General features: G+C 46.7%; 1 protein-coding gene across 2 annotated transcripts in view; it reads left to right on the forward strand.

Annotated features, from left to right (window-relative positions):
• Positions 1–20,376, forward strand: part of SLC39A5 (solute carrier family 39 member 5) — a 39,984-nt gene that overhangs the window by 7,750 nt on the left and 11,858 nt on the right. Inside the window, exons 1-8 of one of the 2 annotated variants that reach the window (XM_054977480.1) lie at positions 3,129–3,325; positions 8,370–8,798; positions 9,746–9,962; positions 11,032–11,206; positions 13,839–14,008; positions 16,817–16,969; positions 18,550–18,631; positions 19,252–19,497. In XM_054977480.1, coding sequence (XP_054833455.1) covers positions 8,380–8,798; positions 9,746–9,962; positions 11,032–11,206; positions 13,839–14,008; positions 16,817–16,969; positions 18,550–18,631; positions 19,252–19,497 — 1,462 coding nt within the window. In that variant the 5' untranslated portion in view covers positions 3,129–3,325; positions 8,370–8,379. Of the gene's footprint in view, positions 1–3,128; positions 3,326–8,369; positions 8,799–9,745; positions 9,963–11,031; positions 11,207–13,838; positions 14,009–16,816; positions 16,970–18,549; positions 18,632–19,251; positions 19,498–20,376 lie in introns of those variants that run through there. The other variant, XM_054977481.1, reaches the window with a different exon arrangement.

Genomic DNA, 20,376 nt, shown 5'->3' on the forward strand with positions numbered 1-20,376 from the left:
GTAATCCTAGAGGCCTAGAGGCTGGATCAGGCCAAAGATCCCTCTAACGTAGGATGGTATCCCGTTCTCAGCAGTGTCTCATCAAATGTTTCTTAGGAAGCCCACAAACAGGGAAAGAAGGTAAAGAGCCCTAAAGCAGCCAAGGCATACTTCTTCTTAACACACACAACTCCAATTTTGCCCCTGTGGTTAATAGGAATAGGTAAAATATGAGTTTACTTGTTCTCAGCAAGTAGTATGTCATGGGCTGGGCCAGCCCAAGCAGGGTGGTTCAAGTCCAAGCACCAGCAAAAAGCCCAAGGGGGGTTCTAGGGTCAAAAGCCAAGTCCACACTGTGGTCAGAGCACAAACTAAACACCAGGAGTGAGTCCAGAGTCCAAGAGCCAGGTCAGGTACAGTCCAAGGTCAGTTGCCAATAGTGTCAGGTCCAAAGGCAGGCACAAGCGAGGTACACGGCATGGTTGCAAGTAGTTTGACACTTTGCTTCCACGCCTGGCAGTTCCCTCAGCTCAGCTTTTATAGCCAGGCATGGGTTACAGCCAGCTGCTGGGGCTCCATCCTACTGCTACTCATCATCGCTCTCCAGCAGCTGGCGTCGGTTCAGGAGGTGAGCACTGTGCCGTCTCTCCTGCAGCTCCAGCCTCAGCCTTTGTCTGCGGCGTTCTTTACATGTGGGCAAACCTGGGTGGGGGTGGTGGAAGCCCCTGGCTGGGCTTCCCCTGTGGTGTTGGCAGTCCCTGACTGAGCTTCCCCTGTGGAAGTCCCTGGCTGAGCTTCCCCTGTGGTGCTGGGGCTGGAGAGTACTGGTGGCTCTGCCTCAGCTGCTGGCTGTAAGCTCCAATTAGCCAGCAGCTGCGGCTCCTGATTACCGGCCTCTGCTGAGTCAGGGCCGGCTACATGGAGCTCCTCTTCTCCTGAGGAGTCCTGGCTGGCTACACAAAGCCCCTCTCCTCCTGAGGAGTCCCCGCTCTCACTGAGCCCAGACTGGGCCATGACATAGTATATGTACCAGACACAGGATTTTCATAACAATTAATATGAACTCACTGTCCCTCAATCCCCAACTCTTGCCAACTCGACCTGCCACCTCAGATTATACATCTGTGATCTTTTGGCATGCTATTAGTAACTTGGTCACTTGGTCTTTCTCCTAATCCCGTCCCCCCTGCCCACCAGCCAAAGTAATTGAGGCACCACTTCCTGCCAACCGTACCGGCTGTGGATTATCCATTCGGCTTCTGCCCCTCCCCCATGTGGTTTTGTTATAGCAGCAAAAATTATTCTCAACAGTATTAAATAATTTTCAGCTGCTACTGAAATTATAATTTATGTTCATGTTTTAATTCCATAACCACAAAATATACTTTGAACAATACTACTGCAGTTTTTAAAATCTCCTAAAAGTTATCATTAAGGATAAATATAGTAACAGAATGTCTGTAAATATTCTTTTTAAAAAGTGGGCCTTGTGTCTCTCTGCCATATGATAGGTGGGATGTAAGATATGAAAGGCTGTGAGAACCACTCATCTAAGAGATTGTTCACACATTACAAAATCCATGTGGCACATATGTGGTCACTGCAAAGGCTTGGATCAAATGTGAATCTGAAGTTGTGTGCTGGGAAATCAATTCCCAAGCATTGTTAGGGGCAGCCAGGGCTTTTTTTCTGGGGAAAGAGGTGGTGGAACTCAGTGGGTTGCCCTCGGAGAAAATGGTCACATGGCTGGTGGCCCCGCCCCCTGATCTCCAGACAGAGGGGAGTTTAGATTGCCCTCCGTGCCGCTCGGTGGTGCGGAGGGCAATCTCAACTCCCCTCTGTCTGGAGATCAGGGGGCGGGGCCATCAGCCATGTGACCATTTTCAAGAGGTTCTGGAACTCCGTTCCCCCATGTTCCCCCTGAAAAAAACCCCTGGGGGGGCCCGATTCAGACTAGAAGGTGCTTCAACGTCCTTTCCCCACAATTTTCATGACCTGAAATGGTCCTGGAAGGCTGCTATTTACCCAGTTGGGGAAGCTCTCATATCGCTTTCATCAATTCTAAAGGAATCGGTCACCTCTTTCCTGGGCTGCCCACCCACTAGGCAGAACTAGGCAAATACCTAGGGTGCTGGAGGGGAGCACCAAAAGAGGCATGCAAGCGCAAGCAGACGCCCCCAAGCAGCACCTCTTGCCCCAGTGCCACCATCACCCCCAACCCTGCTAAGAAAGAGGAAGAGAGAGCAGGCAGCCACTTGCTCTGCTGCACTGCACTCTGCTCCATTTCTCTGGTGGTTGGGAATGTGCCCAGCCCGGGCTGCAGTGGCTCCGAGCACACTGGCCAGGCAAACTGTGGTGGCAGCAGGGGGTGGGGTGGGCATTAGGCAAGCAGCAGGCTTAGGATGCCGAAAGCTCTTGGACCAGCTCGGTCTTGTCCACACTGGAAAAACAATTCTCATGATCCTGGTCTTGTCTACACCAAAAATTCAATAAGTGCAATATCCACCAATGTGTTGATGCTGCCTTAGTTATTCCCCTACTTGTTTTAGGGACTGTATTCTGAAACACAAAAAAGAGACAAATGGATCCATGTCTGGTTGGTAGCCCAAGTTAAAGGGGAAAGTAAACAAATTCATTTTTCTCATGCAAAATGATAGAGAGGGAAGATTCTAAGCCAGGTCTATATTTGCGCATGGTTTAAGTCCCCTAAAAACAGAGAATGAAAGCGCTGCTCCTGGTCTGAGAAGAGTCCTGGGGTTACATTCCTCTCCTGCACAGACAATCACAGACAGGGGCATTGAAACTGCCTGATCAGATGTTGTTAATGTCTAATGAGATTTTAAAGTTCTTTGTAGTGGCCCTTTACCCCAAAGTAACTAGAGAGATTTGTACACACCTTTCTTATGCAACTCCAAAACCCAGTGATGTAGGAACATGTTGCTTTCCCCCGCTCTGGACACAAATTTCTGGGAAAAGATGAAAAATCCTGTCCCACATTCCCACCTGTTGTTTTATTATGGGCAGATGCCCAAGCAAGCCCCTCCTACTCCAATGCAAAACAATCCACCCACCAGTGATCAAAGAGCCCTATGAGAGCAAAACTGCTGCTATTAAAAAGCTGAACGCCTCATTTCTCCCTTCTAACCAGAGAGGACTGTTTGGGCAGGGAGCTGTTGGTTTTAATTGCTGCCTCTGCGTGGCTGTGGCAAACTGCGGCTCAACAGCAAAGACTTTAAAGAAACAGCTAACACCTGGCTAAAGCTACATCACCCAGAAACTGGCAAGATTTGAAGGCTGATGGTGCTTCCCGACATTGCTCTGGACAGTGTTACAGTCAGGAGAACGGGTATTTTTAAACATGTTATTGTTTTGATATTTGCTGTGTTGTTTTACTTGCTTACAAAACTTACCTGCTACTTTCCTGGGGGGGTTGTGAGACTGAGGGACAAGCTACACGTGACGAATGACACGTGAACGGCAAGTGTATTTCTCCCTGTTCACTTGCCCTCCACTCAATCCACTTGCCGTTCAAGTGTCATTCGTCATGTGTAGCTTGGCCCTGAGGTAGTCAGTGGCTCAGATCTTGTAATGAATTCCTTGGTGGCCTTAAGCAGGGTGATATATCAGAACCCGGGGGGCTCTGCAGGGTTGTTGTAAGGATTACTGAGAAAATAAATGTGATGTGGAATATGAACGCAATGATGTTTCACCCAGGGATCTGAATTTCCTATTAACTCACAAATGTAATAAATTGGCAGAACCACCAGTGCCTTCATTTGAGGCCAGTTATAAATCCCTGACATGGCAATCTTAAGCTATGAAACCGTGATGCTGAATATCAGCTATCATCAGATCCTAGGACTCTTTGCTCTCAAAATTAATGGAAGAGGCATTTTGAGGAGCATTTTAATTTGGGCTGCAGTCTACAACTGACACAATAACCATTGCAACAGAACAAGGGAATGACAGATGGTCTCCCACCTCTCAGGATTACAGTGACTGAGAGTGGGCAGGTTTGGCTTCTGCTCCCTCCTGGCACAGTCATGCCACAAAAATATACATAAACTCGATGTAGTGGAGCCAGGTTTGGGGAGAAGCTGCCTGCTCCAACCTGATTAGAGGAGGGGCTGCGGCTCGATAGTTTTGTATACAGAAGGCCCTGGGTTCAGTCCTCTGCCTCTCCAGCTGAAAGGGTTAGAGGGTGTGTGAAAGACCTCCGCCTGAAGCTCTAAAGAGACACTGCCATCTACTGACCTCAGCCTTTTCCACGTGGGCAATTTACTCCTCTCTTTTTGAGTATTCTCTCCTCTAGGATCAGATTTGGTTTGGCCACCTACCTTTATTCACGTTGCTTTTAACCTGGTGTGCCATTGGTGTGGTGTTGGCTTTTTTTGTTGGCACCATCATGAAATAAAAAGGATTATGTGGTGAGGTATGGATATCATTGTTGGTGTCACAGATGCCATCCCATCACCACTCCCATCCCCGCTTTTGTTTTTGTGCATGCCTAATTGCATTATTGCCTTATGACACCCGGAGATTCTCTAAAATGACAATTCTTCTGGTAGCCATTTTCTCCTGGTTCAAGCAGCCATTTTGTGGCTGCTCATTTCAGGTTTCACAGTTTCAGTGTTGTGCCATGGAGCTGCCAAATGGGATTCTGTAACCTTGACATGAAGGAACCCTGTCATTGTTATGACATAATAATGTTATTAAGCTCAGGGTTTTTAAAAAAAAATCAGTCTTCAACACACCTCAGCCATGCTGCAACTGTTGACATTTTTGTTTGTTTGTTCATGACATGTGGGAAATGGATAGCATGGATAGCATATGGATAGCATATGTGGCACTATGTTTTACAGTTGACGACAACATTGAGGAAGGGTAAATAATTTTCATAATGCAATAATGTCAACATTTATAATGTAATAAATTAATTTTAATAAAGTAAATAAATAATAAAATAATAAATTAGTTTTAATACCTAATTTTTATTGTGGCTTTTAATTTTTTTAATGTTGTAAACCACTTTGAGCCTCATTTGAGGAAGAGGCAGTATAAAAATCTAATACATACATGCATAAAGTTTTTACAAAAAAAATCTGTCTTGGTGTAAAGAAAGGAGGAGGTGGGGAATGGGGAAGAAGGGCCTGAGAGGAGGATGGAGGGAGTGGCAGAACTCCGAGGAGGGACCAATCAGCAAGATGTTGACTGGAAAGGGGGTGAGGAGGGCAGAAGAGAGGGCGGGGGGGGGAATGAAAATTCGGCACAATAGAAAAAAGCCAACACCAAACTGCATTGAAAAAACATCAGGGAAAAACAGGTCACAGAAAATCTGAAGAGAAGCCTTGAAAACAACGCATCAAAATCTGAAGGGAGAGGTAAGCATGTGGAATTCAGCAAGAAATCCGAAGAAGTATGAGGCTGGCACCAGCAAAAATTGCCCCTGTGGAAAAGCCCCTTGATAGAAGGGTCTGCCTCAGTATAAGGCAGCTTTGTGTGATTAATTGCACTCAGTTCTTGGCAAGTACTTGTTGTGTGGGAACAAGCACATTTGGTTGGATATGGTTACCAAGCTGTCCTTGGTGAGGAATCGATCTCCTCTCTGGAATGGTTCTGGGATAACTTTATGCAGTCTAAAATTGGTAGGGTTCATTTTAGTGCTGTCACTTCAAACCCAAAGGGGGTCACTGCCACCCCATTCTAGATCATTTAAGTCAGGTAAGTAAGCAGTTGAACAAATCAGGAATACTAGGACTGACTGAAGGTATTTTTCTTGCTTCTGTTCAAGTCAGTCTCCTTCACATTAAACTTCCAGCTATCCATACCTTAGGATATGAAAGAGCACAGGAAGAACAAACAATAAAGCTTAGTGAGTTTGGGGCCAGAGTGTTATCGGAACTAAGGCAAACGTGGTCGCCATACAATCATACCTTGTTAAAACCCGCTTGATTATGCACAAGATCAGCTCCTGATCAGAGACCTTCAGTGTTCCCTGTTGAACTTTGTCTTGAGTACAGCACCTGTCCAAGCAGCTTTGTACCTGTGCTTGGCTCACTGACGTTTGTAGTGGGTTTGTCCAGCCCAAGAACTGTAATCTCACTTACTGGGAAAGAGGTAATATCCCCTGGGGTCACTGACCAACTTGTATTGTAAAGCACAGAAATACTCACTGTTCATCCCTTCTTTGCACCTGCACAGTTGGGTGCATCTTTGAAACATAAGATACCTTGCATCACCTGTACAGCTAGTGGCATCTGCATGAGAAGCAGGGCTTTTTTTTCAGCTGGAACGCGGTGGAACATGGCTGGTGGCCCTGCCCCCTGATCGCCAGACAGAGGGGAGTTGAGATTGCCCTCCGCGCCCTCAACTCCCCTCTGTCTGGAGATCAGTGGGGGGGCCACCAGCCATGTGACCATTTTCTCTGAGGGCAACCCACTGAGTTCCACCAACTCTTTTCCCAGAAAAAAAGCCCTGATGAGAAGTGAATGTAAGAGTGGGTAGCAAGATCACCTGGGTTCATGGACAGACACTGACACCTACTTAGGTAATACTTAAATAGTATGTCTCCGCTCAAAAATCTCTGAGGTTTTTTTAAAAAAAATTCTGTGTTCTTTTTAAAATTGGGGATTGTAGTAGAAGAATGGCAGGGAGCAGCAGCTGTGAAAAAGTAATAATACTGGGGGAAAGTGTAATTGTGCAACTGTATACAAAACAGGAGGAAAATGGATATTTACCTAAATAATGAAGAAAAATGTATTTTCATTCCATTTCACTGCTCTGAGAATTGATTCAAAAGTGCATGGTACATGGTGATTCAAAAGTGCATGGTGAATTCAAGATGTAGCAGGTTGAGGTTGGATGCTTGGGGGCTTCTTGCTGGAAAAAAGTTCCCATCAGCCAAACAAGCTTTGTTTCCTCCCTCCCAGTCTTCCATTTTTCCTCCTGTGGACAACAAAAAGCAGGAGTGGGAGGTCTCCCTACGCAGTCCCATTCTTTCTATTGAAACGTTTTCCTGAATAATTCTGTTATAATGCAACCATTCCTTTATAAAAATGCCCTCCTGAACAGTTCTGTTTTAGGGTTGTTGTGGGTTTTCCGGGCTGTATTGCCATGGTCTTGGCATTGTAGTTCCTGACGTTTCGCCAGCAGCTGTGGCTGGCATCTTCAGACGTGTAGCACCAAAAGACAGAGATCTCTCAGTGTCACAGACTGTGACACTGAGAGATCACTGAGAGACTGTGACACTGAGAGATCTCTGTCTTTTGGTGCTACACCTCTGAAGATGCCAGCCACAGCTGCTGGCGAAACGTCAGGAACTACAATGCCAAGACCATGGCTATACAGCCCGGAAAACCCACAACAACCATCATTCTCCGGCCGTGAAAGCCTTAGACAGTTCTGTTTTACATAGTTTTAGAATTCCCTGCCTTCCTCCTCAAAGGGACCAAAAGCAGCTTAACATTGTTCTCCATTTTACCGTCACAATAATAACCCTGTAAGAACCATTAACCTGAGAGTGACTGGCCCCGGCTATCCAGCAAGCTTCCATGGTGGAGTGGGGTTTTGAACCTGGGTCTCTCCTTATGTCATGTTTGACTGTACCCATTCATCCATGCCAATATTTCTTTTCTCAAGTATATGCTTAATTGCCTGGTATAACTCCATTTTCTGTTGCTGGTGTTCTAGTGCGTTCTCACATGTTCCCAGGTGGCTGTCTGTTTACAACTTTGAACCTTTCTTCCAGACTATGATATGTTTTCTCTCTTCGTAGCATGATAGCACAAATGTGCACCATGTTTTCACACAGAAAAAACAACAACGAATTGTTTGGGAATTGGGAGGGGGAAGGAAAGTTGGGTAGAAAAGGGATGTGTTTTTCCCATGCTGCCATTCTTGTCAAGTTTCTACTAGAACTACTTAGTAGCTCACCTTACTTCTAAGTAGACCTTTGGATCTGAATATGGAAAGAACTGATTTCTGAATAAAAGTAATTTAACCAAGGAGCTGTGTCTTGCTAAAAAGAACCAGGGATTTGTCTGCTGTATCCTATCATCCAGAGCCTGATACCTTGCTCTTAGACTAGTACAGACACCACTACATTATGTGTTATTGCCTGGGAAGGGCAGAGTTTAGGCAGGGGAGGGAGCTCAGCAGGGATGTGATATCACTCTAGGACTTTGGTTTCTCTTAGTCTCTGTGGCATACCGTGAAGTTCGCCCTCCAAACCCGGCATTTCCTCCAGGGGAACTGACCTCAGTAGTCTGGGAAGCAGTTGTCATTCCAAGAATTACACGGACCCTACTTGCCTCTTGCTTTGAGAGCCACACCGCCATTGTTGAGGCTGTGCTTCCTCCTTAGAGCTCAGTGCCATGTTCTTTCCATTGCAGGCCCCTGTTAATGGACCAGAGAGCACTGAGGTTTCTTCAAGCTGGCGCATGGGTGGCCCTGCTCTCCCTGCAGGGCATATGTAGCCCGTTACTGGAGGAACCGCCCAACTTCCTCACTGATGGAGCTGTGCAGGGCCTGCCCGAAGATGCCACTCAGGAGCAGGGCTACTACCTGCAGCAGCTTTTTGGGCAGTATGGGGAGAATGGCACCCTGTCCTTCGAGGGCCTGACACGCCTGCTGCTTAGCCTGGGACTAGGGAAGGTGCAGGTGGTGGAGATTGAGCATGACGCACTGGGCCACGGCCACGTCTCCCATCTGGATATCCTGGAGGTCCAAGAGAACAAGCACTTGCACTTCCATTCGGCACTGGAGCACCTCCACTCGACAGAGCACAGAAGCAAGGCTCAAGCAGAGGGTGTTACCCCCAGGTAATCCGTCTGCTTTTGGAAATACACCTGAGGAAAAAGCTGCTCTTGCCTAGTGTAGCATCCTCTATCATGGACAGATGCACAGTGATTATCCATCATGCACGCTCCTGTTGATAACGCAAGTTAGATTTCAAGCATGCTCTTGATGCAGATTTTGATCTTGGTTTGCAGCTATCCTTTTGCAAGGCTGGTCTTGCTTATCTAATTTGCTTGCAGCCAAATTAAAATCTTGCTAGATTTTAATTCAAGTTTTAATAATTCAAGTCTTAATAATTCAAGTTTTCCAAAGCTATTGGCAACCTTCTGGGGCTGTGCAAAGAGCTCTATTGAACTGTTTAGGCTTTGCAAAGCAATGCGCTAAGAAGGGCTTGCTGTGTGCCTCATTTTGTTCTAGCTGAACTGGCGATTGCAAAAAAAGGTTAATCAACCTTGCTTAATTAAACATGAAAACATTTTTATTACTGTCAATTAAATGTCTCAGAATATTTGGAGAAGTTAAATAAGACATAAAAGAGAAAATAGTTTATCCTCTAAACTCATTGCCTTCAAAGTGACAAGGGACTGAAGATTAGGAGGAGATCTGCTAACTATCCATTTAATCAGTCTAAAGGTGTCAGAAATGTAACCAGGGCTTTTTTTCTGGGGAAAGGTGGTGGAATTCAGTGGCTTGCCCTCGGAGAAAATGGTCACATGGCTGGTGGCCCCGCCCCCTGATCTCCAGACAGAGGGGAGTTGAGATTGCCCTCCGCGCCGCTGAGCAGCGCGTAGGGCAATCTCAACTCCCCTCTGTCTGGAGATCAGGGGGCGGGGCCACCAGCCATGTGACCATTTTCAAGAGGTGCCAGAACTCCGTCCCCCTGCGTTCCTGCTGAAAAAAAGCCCTGAATGTAACCTAAAACTGCATCATCTTTTGTTCTTTGGGGATGATTGTTCTGCTTCCCCCTCAGGAATGGATTCTCTCAGAAGGGCCACGCTACCCCAACGCCACTGCCACCTGCACTCCCTGGTATCCACCATGTCACCAAATCAAGCTCCGGGCAAACAGCAGAGCACTCTGGGAAGGGTGAAACTCCTTTCAAATCCTCCCATGGACATTCTAGCCTAAATCTTCTGGAGAGGGTCATTGCTTTGGACCACTCCGTCTATAACCACCTGCATGAGGATGTAAGTGAGAGCCAAGCTGGGAGACACAGCAAGATTCTATCTATCACATTTTTATCATGCCCTTTCTCCAAGGAGCCCAGCAATGTTGTATAGCGGTTACAGCGTCAGACTAGGATTTGGGAGACCCAGGTTTGAATTCCCACTCTGCCACAGAAGCTCTCTGAGTGACCTTGGGCTAGTCATAGGCTGTTTCCACACATCTTACTGGTCACGCAAAATCACGCAAAACTCCCAGAATGACGGCGTCTTCCTGGCGTGATTTCCCGTCATTACTCCGGTTTGTGGCATGATTGCCGGAGTCATGATGGGAAATCGCACCAGGAAGACGCTGTCGTTCTGGGAGTTTTGCGCGATTTTGCACGGCCGGTAAGACGTGTGAAAATGGCCATACTCTCTCAGCCTAATCTACCTCACAGGATTGTTGTTGTGAGGATAAAATGGAGGAGAGGAGAACAATGTAACCTGCTTTGGGTTTCCATTGAGGAAGAAATGGGGAATATAAATGAAGTAAATAAATAAGATTTGCTCATACGAGTTCTTCCCAGTCCCATCCTCCATATTGCCCCCAGAACAAATATGTGAGGTAAGTTAGGCTGGAAAAAGGAGACCGGCCCAAAGTCTCCCCTTGAGTTCCAACGTCCATGGTATTTGAATCTGGGTCTCACTGTACTGGTTCACCAATTCCTGCATTTACTGCAAAAAGAGTATTGGATGGAGTGGGTAGGCTGGAGCAGGGTGGGAGGGTGTTAAAAGTTGCTGGGAAGCTTATCCTCTCATCCCAGACGTACTGGCTGTGATTGGTGATTTTGCTAATGCTGAGGGGTGCGCATGCGCATATGCGTACACACACGTTCTTTAATGATTTCTAGGGCATGAGCCTTGATAATTATAAGTTCTAGAAGGTAAGCCTTGGCTATTACGCAATAGACTGGTTCCACTTTTTTCTGCTTTTTCTTTTTCTTTGAACCAGCGTTGTGAATCAATAAAATATTTATGGGAATTCCAGGCCTTGTTCCACATTTGCTCATGCCCTTCTGTTTTGTTTCTGACTTATTTCTCTTGTCCCCAGTGCCTCAATGTATCACAGTTGCTGGTGAATTTTGGCTTGAATTCTGTCTCCAAGATCACTCCAGCACAGTTCACGCTGCTGTGTCCAGCTCTGCTCTACCAGATCGATAGCCGAGTCTGCATCCAACACTATGATGAGGTGTCTCCCGGCATGATGGAAAGCTCTCTCTGGCCTGGTAATTCACGCTGCCTCCCCCAAAATGTGGCCCATGAAGAGATCTGTGCCTCTGTCCCAATCCTCTTGATAGCAGCCCAGTGTTCTCTGCAGGACGGTGCCAGTTCCATTTGTCTTGTAGGCTTTGGCATCCAACTCCCTGGATTTTAATTTCTTGAAAAGAAAAGCAAGTTTCTAGTCCTTGAGATCTGAAAAAAGTGGAGAACTTTGGCTGAGAGCTCAGAAATCAGAAAGGGACTGGCCAAGGTTTCCAACGCTTAAATAAGGATGCTTTATTGTCCTAAATTTTATCCTTTCTCTATTGATGGCTGCCCGTTGTCCCTCAAAAGTCACAGATGGTATTTTCCCTTCTGTTTCCATGCTCCTGCCTCTGTTAAGTGCTCCTTTGCTTTCTACAGCATTATCAATTCTTTGAAGTTGGAAGTTGATTAAATTATATTTACTCAGGTGCATTTCTGTTAGCTTCTCTTGGCAAAAAACTCAGGCTGTGTTGAGCAAAAGGCATACATTTTATTTATATATAAATAAATAATGGTGGCCCATGGTTGCCATGGAAACCAAAATTTCCTGACTCCCCTTCTGAGCCAGTTTGGTGTAGTGGTTAAGAGCAGCAGGACTCTAAACTGGAGAACCGGGTTTGATTCCCCTCTCCTCCGCTTGAAGCCAGCTGGGTGACCTTGGCCAGTCACAGCTTCTCAGAGCTCTCTCAGCCCCACCCACCTCACAGGGTGATTATTGTTGTGGAGATAATAGTAACATACTTTGTAAACCGCTCTAAGTGGGTGTTAAGTTGTCCTGAATGGTGGTATATAAATCAAATGTTATTATTATTATTAAATTCTGGATTTCCTAAATCCACTTCTGTCTCCTTGAAATTTGAAGTCATCTAGACTTTTGAGCTGGGATATCCAAGACAACAATTTGCCAGTTAAAGAGTCTATTAACCCACAGGGTAGTCTGTTCAAAGAATGTCTATTTTGTCCCAAACCAGGGTATAGGCAGCCTTCTTTGACAAGTGAAACTGCCATGTTTGCAGTGGGGCTTAAAAAAAAATTATTGCTGTTTTTTCAACAACAGAAACTTCTAGAATCTTATATAAAGGTTGGGGGTTAAGGTCAACAAATTGTAATGAACATCTTTTAATAAACAGGAACTTCTTTAAGATACCTCTTCCCACTCTCCCCCTTGACATGCCATGTTCACAGGTATTGAAACAGAGGGTGATTATGGTTTTTAGTATTCCTGAAGCAACTATCATTGTGGTCTTGATTGTGATCGCAGGGGGAATCTGCAGTGAGCAGAGACGGATAGGTCCAGGGCTTTTTTTCAGGGGGAACGTGGGGGAACGGAGTTCCGAAACCTCTTGAAAATGGTCACATGGCTGGTAGTCCCGCCCCCTGATCTCCAGACAGAGGGGAGTTGAGATTGCCCTCTGTGCCGCTCAGCGGCGTGGAGGGCAATCTCAACTCCCCTCTGTCTGGAGATCAGGGGGCGGGGCCACCAGCCATGTGACCATTTTCTCCAAGGGCAACCCACTGAGTTCCACCACCTCTTTTCCCAGAAAAAAAGCCCTGGATAGGTCACGTAGCTAGAGTTTGGAACACTGTCACGGGGAGGGGGGAGATTTGCCACGGATTTTATTTTAAGCTAGGAATTCTAAAACCAAACTCCTCCGCTTGAAGCCAGCTGGGTGACCTTGGGCCAGTCACAGCTTCTAGGAACTCTCTCAGCCCCACCCACCTCGCAGGGTGTTTGCTGTTGTGCGGATAATAATGACATACTTTGTAAATTGCTCTCAGTGGGTGTTATGGCTCAACAAATGTCCCAGGTTGTACAATAGGAGCGATTACAACTATCTGTAACTGCAAGCCTGGCTGTTCTTCTACGCCCTTTGCTTTACACCAATACACTTTTCTAGCACCCTTCCTAGGCAATACCTGACCACGTGTCATTTCTTCCCTACTTGTCAACTGTTACCCCTCCTCCCTGCACCTCTCCCATCCCCTCCTCCAACACCCACTCACATTCTTTGTTCAAGCTTGCAGAAATTAGGGATTCACAATTTTAAATCTCCCTTTCCACAGTTCTGGTGCCTTTGCGACCCACACTTTGGGAAGCCCCAGGTTCTGTATGTTGAGAGACCTATTTTGCACTGCAAAATTGCTTGCGCTCTTGCGGCTTTAGAGGGAGGAAAGAACTCCACATGGTCTCTGTGGAAAAGAAGTTCTGTTGCTGCTGTTTTGGATCCATACAGATGGTATGCAAGGATGGGGCTCCCTGTATCCAGGGCTTTTTTTCTGGGAAAAGAGGTGGTGGAACTCAGTGGGTTGCCCTTGGAGAAAATGGTCACATGGCTGGTGGCCCCGCCCCCTGATCTCCAGACAGAGGGGAGTTGAGATTGCCCTCCGTGCCGCTCGGTGGTGCGGAGGGCAATCTAAACTCCCCTCTGTCTGGAGATCAGGGGGCGGGGCCACCAGCCATGTGACCGTTTTCAAGAGGTTTCGGAACTCCGTTCCACCACATTCCCACTGAAAAAAAGCCCTGCCTGTATCTATTTTGGTTCCATGCCAATTGTTGCTTTCAGGGCTTCAGTCGCCGTTCTTCAGCTCGCTCATGCTGTTTGTTTCCCACAGGCTTGGGCTGGGGATTTGCAGCCATCACCCTGACCAGCTTGCCTTCCGTGCTTGCCCTCATCCTTGTCCCTCTTCTCAGTGGTGATGTCTTCCGATTCCTTCTCAGTTTTCTCGTGGCACTGGCTGTGGGGACGCTGTGTGGGGACGCCCTGCTGCACCTCTGGCCACACGTATGTACCATTTCCCTTGCATGCAACTGTTTGATCCTTAGGAGTTTGGAAGAGAAAGTGAAAGGGAGGTAGTTGTAACAATGAGCACGATTCCCTGATGTCCACTCATTGCCACTGTGTATGCCGAAGCATTTGCAAAGGCAACGGCGCATCCACACGGGGGGCGGGGTAGAGGTTGTCTCCGTGGTTTTATAGGCATTCCTTTGTGCATGGTGATCTGCCACAAACAGCACTAGAGGGCTTTTAGAATCATAGAATCACAGAGTTGGAAGGGGCCATACAGACCATGTAGTCCAACCCCCTGCCCAGTGCAGGACCAGCCTAAAGCATCTCTGACAAGTATTCATCCAGCCTCTTCTTGAAAACTGCCAGTGAAGGGGAGCTCACCACCTCCCTAGGCAGCTGATTCCACTTTTGAACTTTTCTGACCGTGAAAAAGTTCTTCCTAATATCCAGCCGGTACCTTTGTGCATGTAATTTAAGCCCATTGCTTCGCGTCCTACCCTCTGCTGCCAACTGGAACAGCTCCCTGCCCTCCTCCAAATGACAGCCTTTCAAATACTTAAAGAGAGCAATCCTGTCCCCCCTCAATCTCCTCTTCTCCAAACTAAACATTCCCAAGGCCCTCATCCTTTCCTCGTAGGGCTCAGTCTCCAGACCCCTGATCATCCTCGTCGCTCTCCTCTGCACCCTCTTGATTTTGTCCACATCCTTTTTGATGTGAGGCCTCCAGAACTCCACACAGGTGGCTGTTTGAAGAAAAAAAATCAGTAGTAGCTATATGCTTTGGAAGGCCCAGGCTAGCCCGATCTCATCAGCTTTGGGTGTTAAGCTAGGAATTCAGGGAACTTGATGGTCCGATTATAAAAGTTATATTGATATGCCAAGTATTGATTTTTTAAAAAAACGCCTGTGGGCAGGTGGGGAAATGGTTGCTGCAGCTGACTGGTGCAGGGAAAATGTGAGGAGATCTGCTATGAGGAAACCATTACCACTTCACTGTAATGGCAGCTGCCGCAGCAGTGGGGAAGCCACACAAACCACTCCCTGTGTGGTAAACACCAATGCTGTGACTTTTTCCAAAAATGTTGTAGTAAAGCAGGTTTTGGAAAAGCTGTGGGAAAGCTGGGGAAAGCACTGTAATGCTAGGTCAAAGCAGAGAAAACTCTGTTTCCCATTAGTGCCAGAGCTGGATCAAACACCCAGTGTGGAAGTCACCAAAAATCAGAGCAAATGGTTTGGGAACCATTGGAGTAAACCAGTGGAAACTACAGGAGGAGAGTGAGTGGAGGAAAATGTTGTATGGCTGCTCCGGGGAAAAAAACAAAACCCAAAATTTCCAGTTTGAGTGCCAGTTGGAAGAAAAACACCTGTGTGAAAGCATCTTGTGTTAACTTTTAAAGCTCAGTTGCTGCAAGAACAACTAAGTTTCATATGTGAAAATGCCCTTAGCTTTTGTCCAAGTGCAGAGTAAATCATCCCCCTCCAAAATGCAAAACAATTCACTTCAGCCTATAGAGTGCTGTTTTAGTACAATCGGGGCTCATTTCGAGGGGGAATGCACCGGAACACAGTTCCGGCAGTTCCCCAAAGAAGTCACATGTCAGGTGGCCCCGCCTATCTGACTCTCAGCCATTTTGGGCCCATTTCATCCTGGATTGGGGCTGAAATGGCCCAGATCGGGCCAGGTGGTGGATCACTCTCCTGTTCAGCAGTGGTCCGATCCTGACCATTTTGGGCCCCTTTTTGGCCATTTTCAGCCCCCTTTTTGCCATTCTGGGACCAGTTTCGGCCCTGAATGGCCAGGATTGGGCTCAAAGCAGCCCGGATAGGTGATGTCAGGGGTGTGTGGCATATGCAAATCAGTTATGCTAATAACACATTTCTGGTGATGTCAAGGGGCGTAGCATATGCTAATGAGTTGTGCTACTGAGTTCCTACAGCTCGTTTTCTACAAAATGACCCAAGTACAATCAAGTCTCCCCACTATTTTAATGTCAACGTTTTAAATATTAGAATTCCAGCGGTTCCCAGAGAACTATATACATTTTAAGATAAGATTTTAAATGTTAAATGTATTTTTTATGTCCTTTACATTTTTACGCTGGATTTAATTATTGATTGATTGATAAGGATAAGGATGTATTGTCGTTGTTATGGTCTCTGACCGCAAATAAAACCATTCATTCAGTCTCCCCACCCACACCCCAAAATAAAACAGCCACAGAAAGTCACTCTTTGCCCTGTGTGGAAACTTGCACGTACTCCTATCAATCCATGTGTTAGAACTGGGTTTCTATATAGTGGGTAGTAGTGGGGTTTAAGGGGCAGAAAGGGCGGGCAGGAAGTGGCTGCTGTGCTGTGCTGCCCCCCATCAGTGATTCCACTGTGAAATTGCTTCTCTCCAGACACTTCTCTTCCAGTTCTGCTCTACCTTTACTCACTGTGCTGAGGATGAATGTTGTTCTGATGACCTGTTTGTGGTCCTCCTGGAAGTGCCTGGAGGGAGTACATCTCTGAATACCAGGGCAAGGGGGCCACCTCCGGGAAGGCCTTGGCCTCTATGCCCTGTTGTAGGCCCTCCAGGACTACCGGTTGGCCACTATGTGAAGCAGAATGCTGAACTGTGTGGGCCCACTGGTCTGATCCAGCAGGGCTCTTCCTTGTTCTTCTGTTTAGTTAGCCACTGTGGGAGGCCTTATGCTGGTCTAGACGGACTCTGGTCTGCTCCAACAGAAACCTTTTAATATCTTTATTCCTCCAATTCGTTCTGAATTCTTGATTCTCTACTGGACTGTTTTCATGCAGGCCCAAGAAAGATCCCATGGTCTTCTATCTTTGAATGAGCAGCCCCTGGCAGATGATGCAATACTGAAGGGCCTCTCTGTGCTGGGAGGCATTTACCTTCTCTTTCTCATTGAGAATCTCATGGGAACACTGAAGAAAATTCACATAAAGCGGGTAAGAGGTGCTTTTGACTATCCCCAGTGGTGCAGTTTAGATGCTGGGGGGGGGGGGCGAGAATTTAGCCAGGATTTCAGCACAGTGTGTTTAAAACAGAGTTTACTCTTCCCATTCGCACCTCTGTATACTGAACAGGAAATCCCGTATTTGTGTGGTTGGGTTTGTGGAAGGATGCTCAGCTGCCATGTAATGGATGTCCACAGTGTCTGAACCAGAAAAAAACAGGAAAAAAGAAGAAGCAAGTGGGGGAGAGGGGAGGATTACACTGCATTTGATAAAATTGGCTGTAATCCATGAAAGCATATGCTAGAAATACAGATAATTTGGAATGGATTTTTTTGTGTGCGGAACAAAAAATCCATCTCAAACAATTGATAAAGTGTATTGAAAGTGCATTATTTAACGTGTGCGGAATCAGCTATTGTCAGGCTCTTACAGTGCCACCTGACTCCTGTTTGTTCTTGCTGCAACAGAGTAACGTATTATTCATAAGGAATCACTACAGCTCCTGAGCTACCAGTGCTGATCTCGCCAGCCCCAGCTCTGCTCTTTAGAGTAGATGTGTGTGCGATGTCAGTCTTGAAAGATTGACATCACACACAAAGCTCTGGAAATTTAAAATGCACTTGTAAGTTAACCGCCTTGCATTGCCATTGACCAATAATGCAGCTGATAGTTTTGTTTTCCACACATGCACATCAACAGCAGCTGAAGGACTGAAAAACATTTGAAACGGCACTGGTCAAAGCTTGTTGCCCCTCATCAGGCCCCGCACATGCAGCTTACCATCACCACTAGAAGGAGATGGCCCACATCTTCTGTCTGTCACAGCTGCTGCTATTAGTGGAGGGACAAAGTACCACAAGCACCACATGGTTCATCCCACCTACCACTAGAGTGAGACAAAATTCCACAGCATCTACATGTCTCGGCACTGTGACGAGAGGGGAACTGAGCCTCATTTTAGCACTTGAGGATCAAGCGCCCCATGGTTTAAGATGCCAGTGATTTGGGGCATACCAGGGCTTTTTTTCAGCTGGAACGTGGTGGAACGGAGTTCCGGCACCTCTTGAAAATGGTCACATGGCCGGTGGTCCCGCCCCCTGATCTCCAGACAGAGGGGAGTTTAGATTGCCGCGGAGGGCAATCTAAACTCCCCTCTGTCCGGAGATCAGGGGGCGGGGCCACAGGCCATGTGACCATCTTTGCCGAGGGTGATTTAAACTTTAAAAAACTCCCCCCTTGTTCCAGCTGACCCAATGTGACATCATTGTGCGGTGCTGGGAGCATGTGAACTCTGTGCACATGCATGTGGTACCAAGGGCACCACCTCCCGCCAAGAGCTGCCCCCTGTGCTGGCAACCCACTGTGTCCTACCACCTCTCTTCCCAGAATAAAAGCCCTGGGGCATCCTTTCCAAATCAACTGTTGGGTAAGGATTCTCTGTATGTTGCAAATGATTCTGAAGGCCGTGCTCAGCTAGGCAGGGATTTGTCAGGGGAACAACCATGCCTGTACCACCCCATCTCACTTGAGCTTAACAAGAGTTCATCAGGTTTGTTTCCCTCTTTCCAAAGGACACCGCTGGAAAGCCATCTGACCGATCGCCTGTTAAGACAGAGGAGAGAAGCCATGTCGGAGACAGGCCAAGACCTTGTGGTGAGTCATGGCGTTTGATGCCTGCTTTAAATTCTTACTAGTATCAGGCCTTTAAAAAATACTATATTCCATGAGGGGCTTTTCTTTTGGTCTCATTCAGATGCAGGGCTGCTGAAAGGGAGGGGGTCTAAGGGGATCAAATAGGGTCCCATAGAACCAGGCAACCTCTGTGATTTTTTTTCCATGATGGGCAGTTACTTATTTAGGTCGTTCTTACCCTGCTTGCCTCTCCAGTGGGGACATGAAGCAGCTTACAAAAATGCAATTTAAATAAATAAGCAGAAACAAGAACCATAAAGTGACATAAAAAGTACAAGACAGGCTGCCTCAGCCCAGATTTGTTTGCTGTACCTTGGCTTCCTTACAGCCCCACAGTTTGGGGTAGCATCCACAGGGGGTTGTCTTTTATTAGTCCTGCTTCGGTGTTTTCTCCCTGCTTTGCTGTGCTCTTTTCCAAACATGGCTTGGTGTGATCTTTTATGGAAAGATTGAAGTCAAAAACACCTTTTGGATACCATGTGGACAGGAAGGTGTCCATGCCGCAGATGGCAATGGTTTTGTGTTTTTTTGGGGGGGGCGGCAAACTCCATTGATCTTTCACTGCTTGTTTTGGGTTCCAGGTACTGAATCTGAGACCCTGACGGTGCCTGAAGGAGAAACTGGGATCCTCTTTGATGAAGTCCAGGACTGCGCTGTCCAAATCCGCAACTCGGAGGAGCATGGAGCAAATTCGGAGAGGCAGGTGGCGGAACTACATCACCACGGTCATTCTCACAGCCCAGCTGGCAGTGCTGGGATCGCAGACATAGCGTGGATGGTTATTCTAGGGGATGGGATACACAATTTCACAGATGGATTGGCCATTGGTGAGGAATTTTTAATGAAGGTTTAATTAATTAGCTTTATTCTGGCATCACAGGTTGGAAAATAATCCAAACTGCCTAACATGTAAAAATGTAAATATTGTATGGTATATGATGTTATGAATGTTTATAACAAGGTAACAATTTTTTAAAATCCAAACTTTGTAGGGAGGAACCCCAAATCTTGGGCCCAACTACCAGTGGACTTGTAAGATATTTGAAAGTGGTCTGAGAGAGGCTTCACTTTCCTATGGTGTGCACACGCGTTTCTTTCATCTCTGTTTCACTTCACATCAAATGGATTGTGTAGGTTTTAGAAGCCATACAAAACCTCACACCACCCAATTACCATAGGCAAGAGAGGTAGGAGTGAGCCCACCACAGCGAGTGATCCCTCTTTCAAACTGCCTTCACCTCTCTGAAAAGCAGAATCAATTGTCTTCGATCTTAGTTGTAAAGCCACACTGGAAGCCCTGGGTTTTTATTTAGACACCGCTAGCCTTTTTGAGAACGTGCCTTCAGTGTGATACTTAATGATTTTGCTGCACCAACTGCTTTGTCTTATCTAGTTTGATCACAACGCTTGTGTTTGTGCAGGACAGGGGATATTTTGAAAAGGAGGGGGTGGCACAGTGGTGGGGTTCCTAGAGGAATTTGGCTATGTCCCATGAGATAGAAAGGGGGTTGCACAAGGCACAAAAGTTCTTTGTCACTAACAGCAGAACCACAAGTGACAAAAGGCACAGATTGGACACTTGTCAGCTTCCCTCAAGTTTTGATGGGAAATGTAGGCAGCTTGGCGGAATGTTGGACAAGTGACCGTTGAAAAGTCCATTGGACGGCAGTCAGAGAGCGAAGCTGTGAGACCAGGATGCCTACATT

The sequence above is a fragment of the Eublepharis macularius genome, chromosome 4 (assembly GCF_028583425.1).
Source record: "Eublepharis macularius isolate TG4126 chromosome 4, MPM_Emac_v1.0, whole genome shotgun sequence".
Taxonomy (NCBI): domain Eukaryota; kingdom Metazoa; phylum Chordata; class Lepidosauria; order Squamata; family Eublepharidae; genus Eublepharis; species Eublepharis macularius.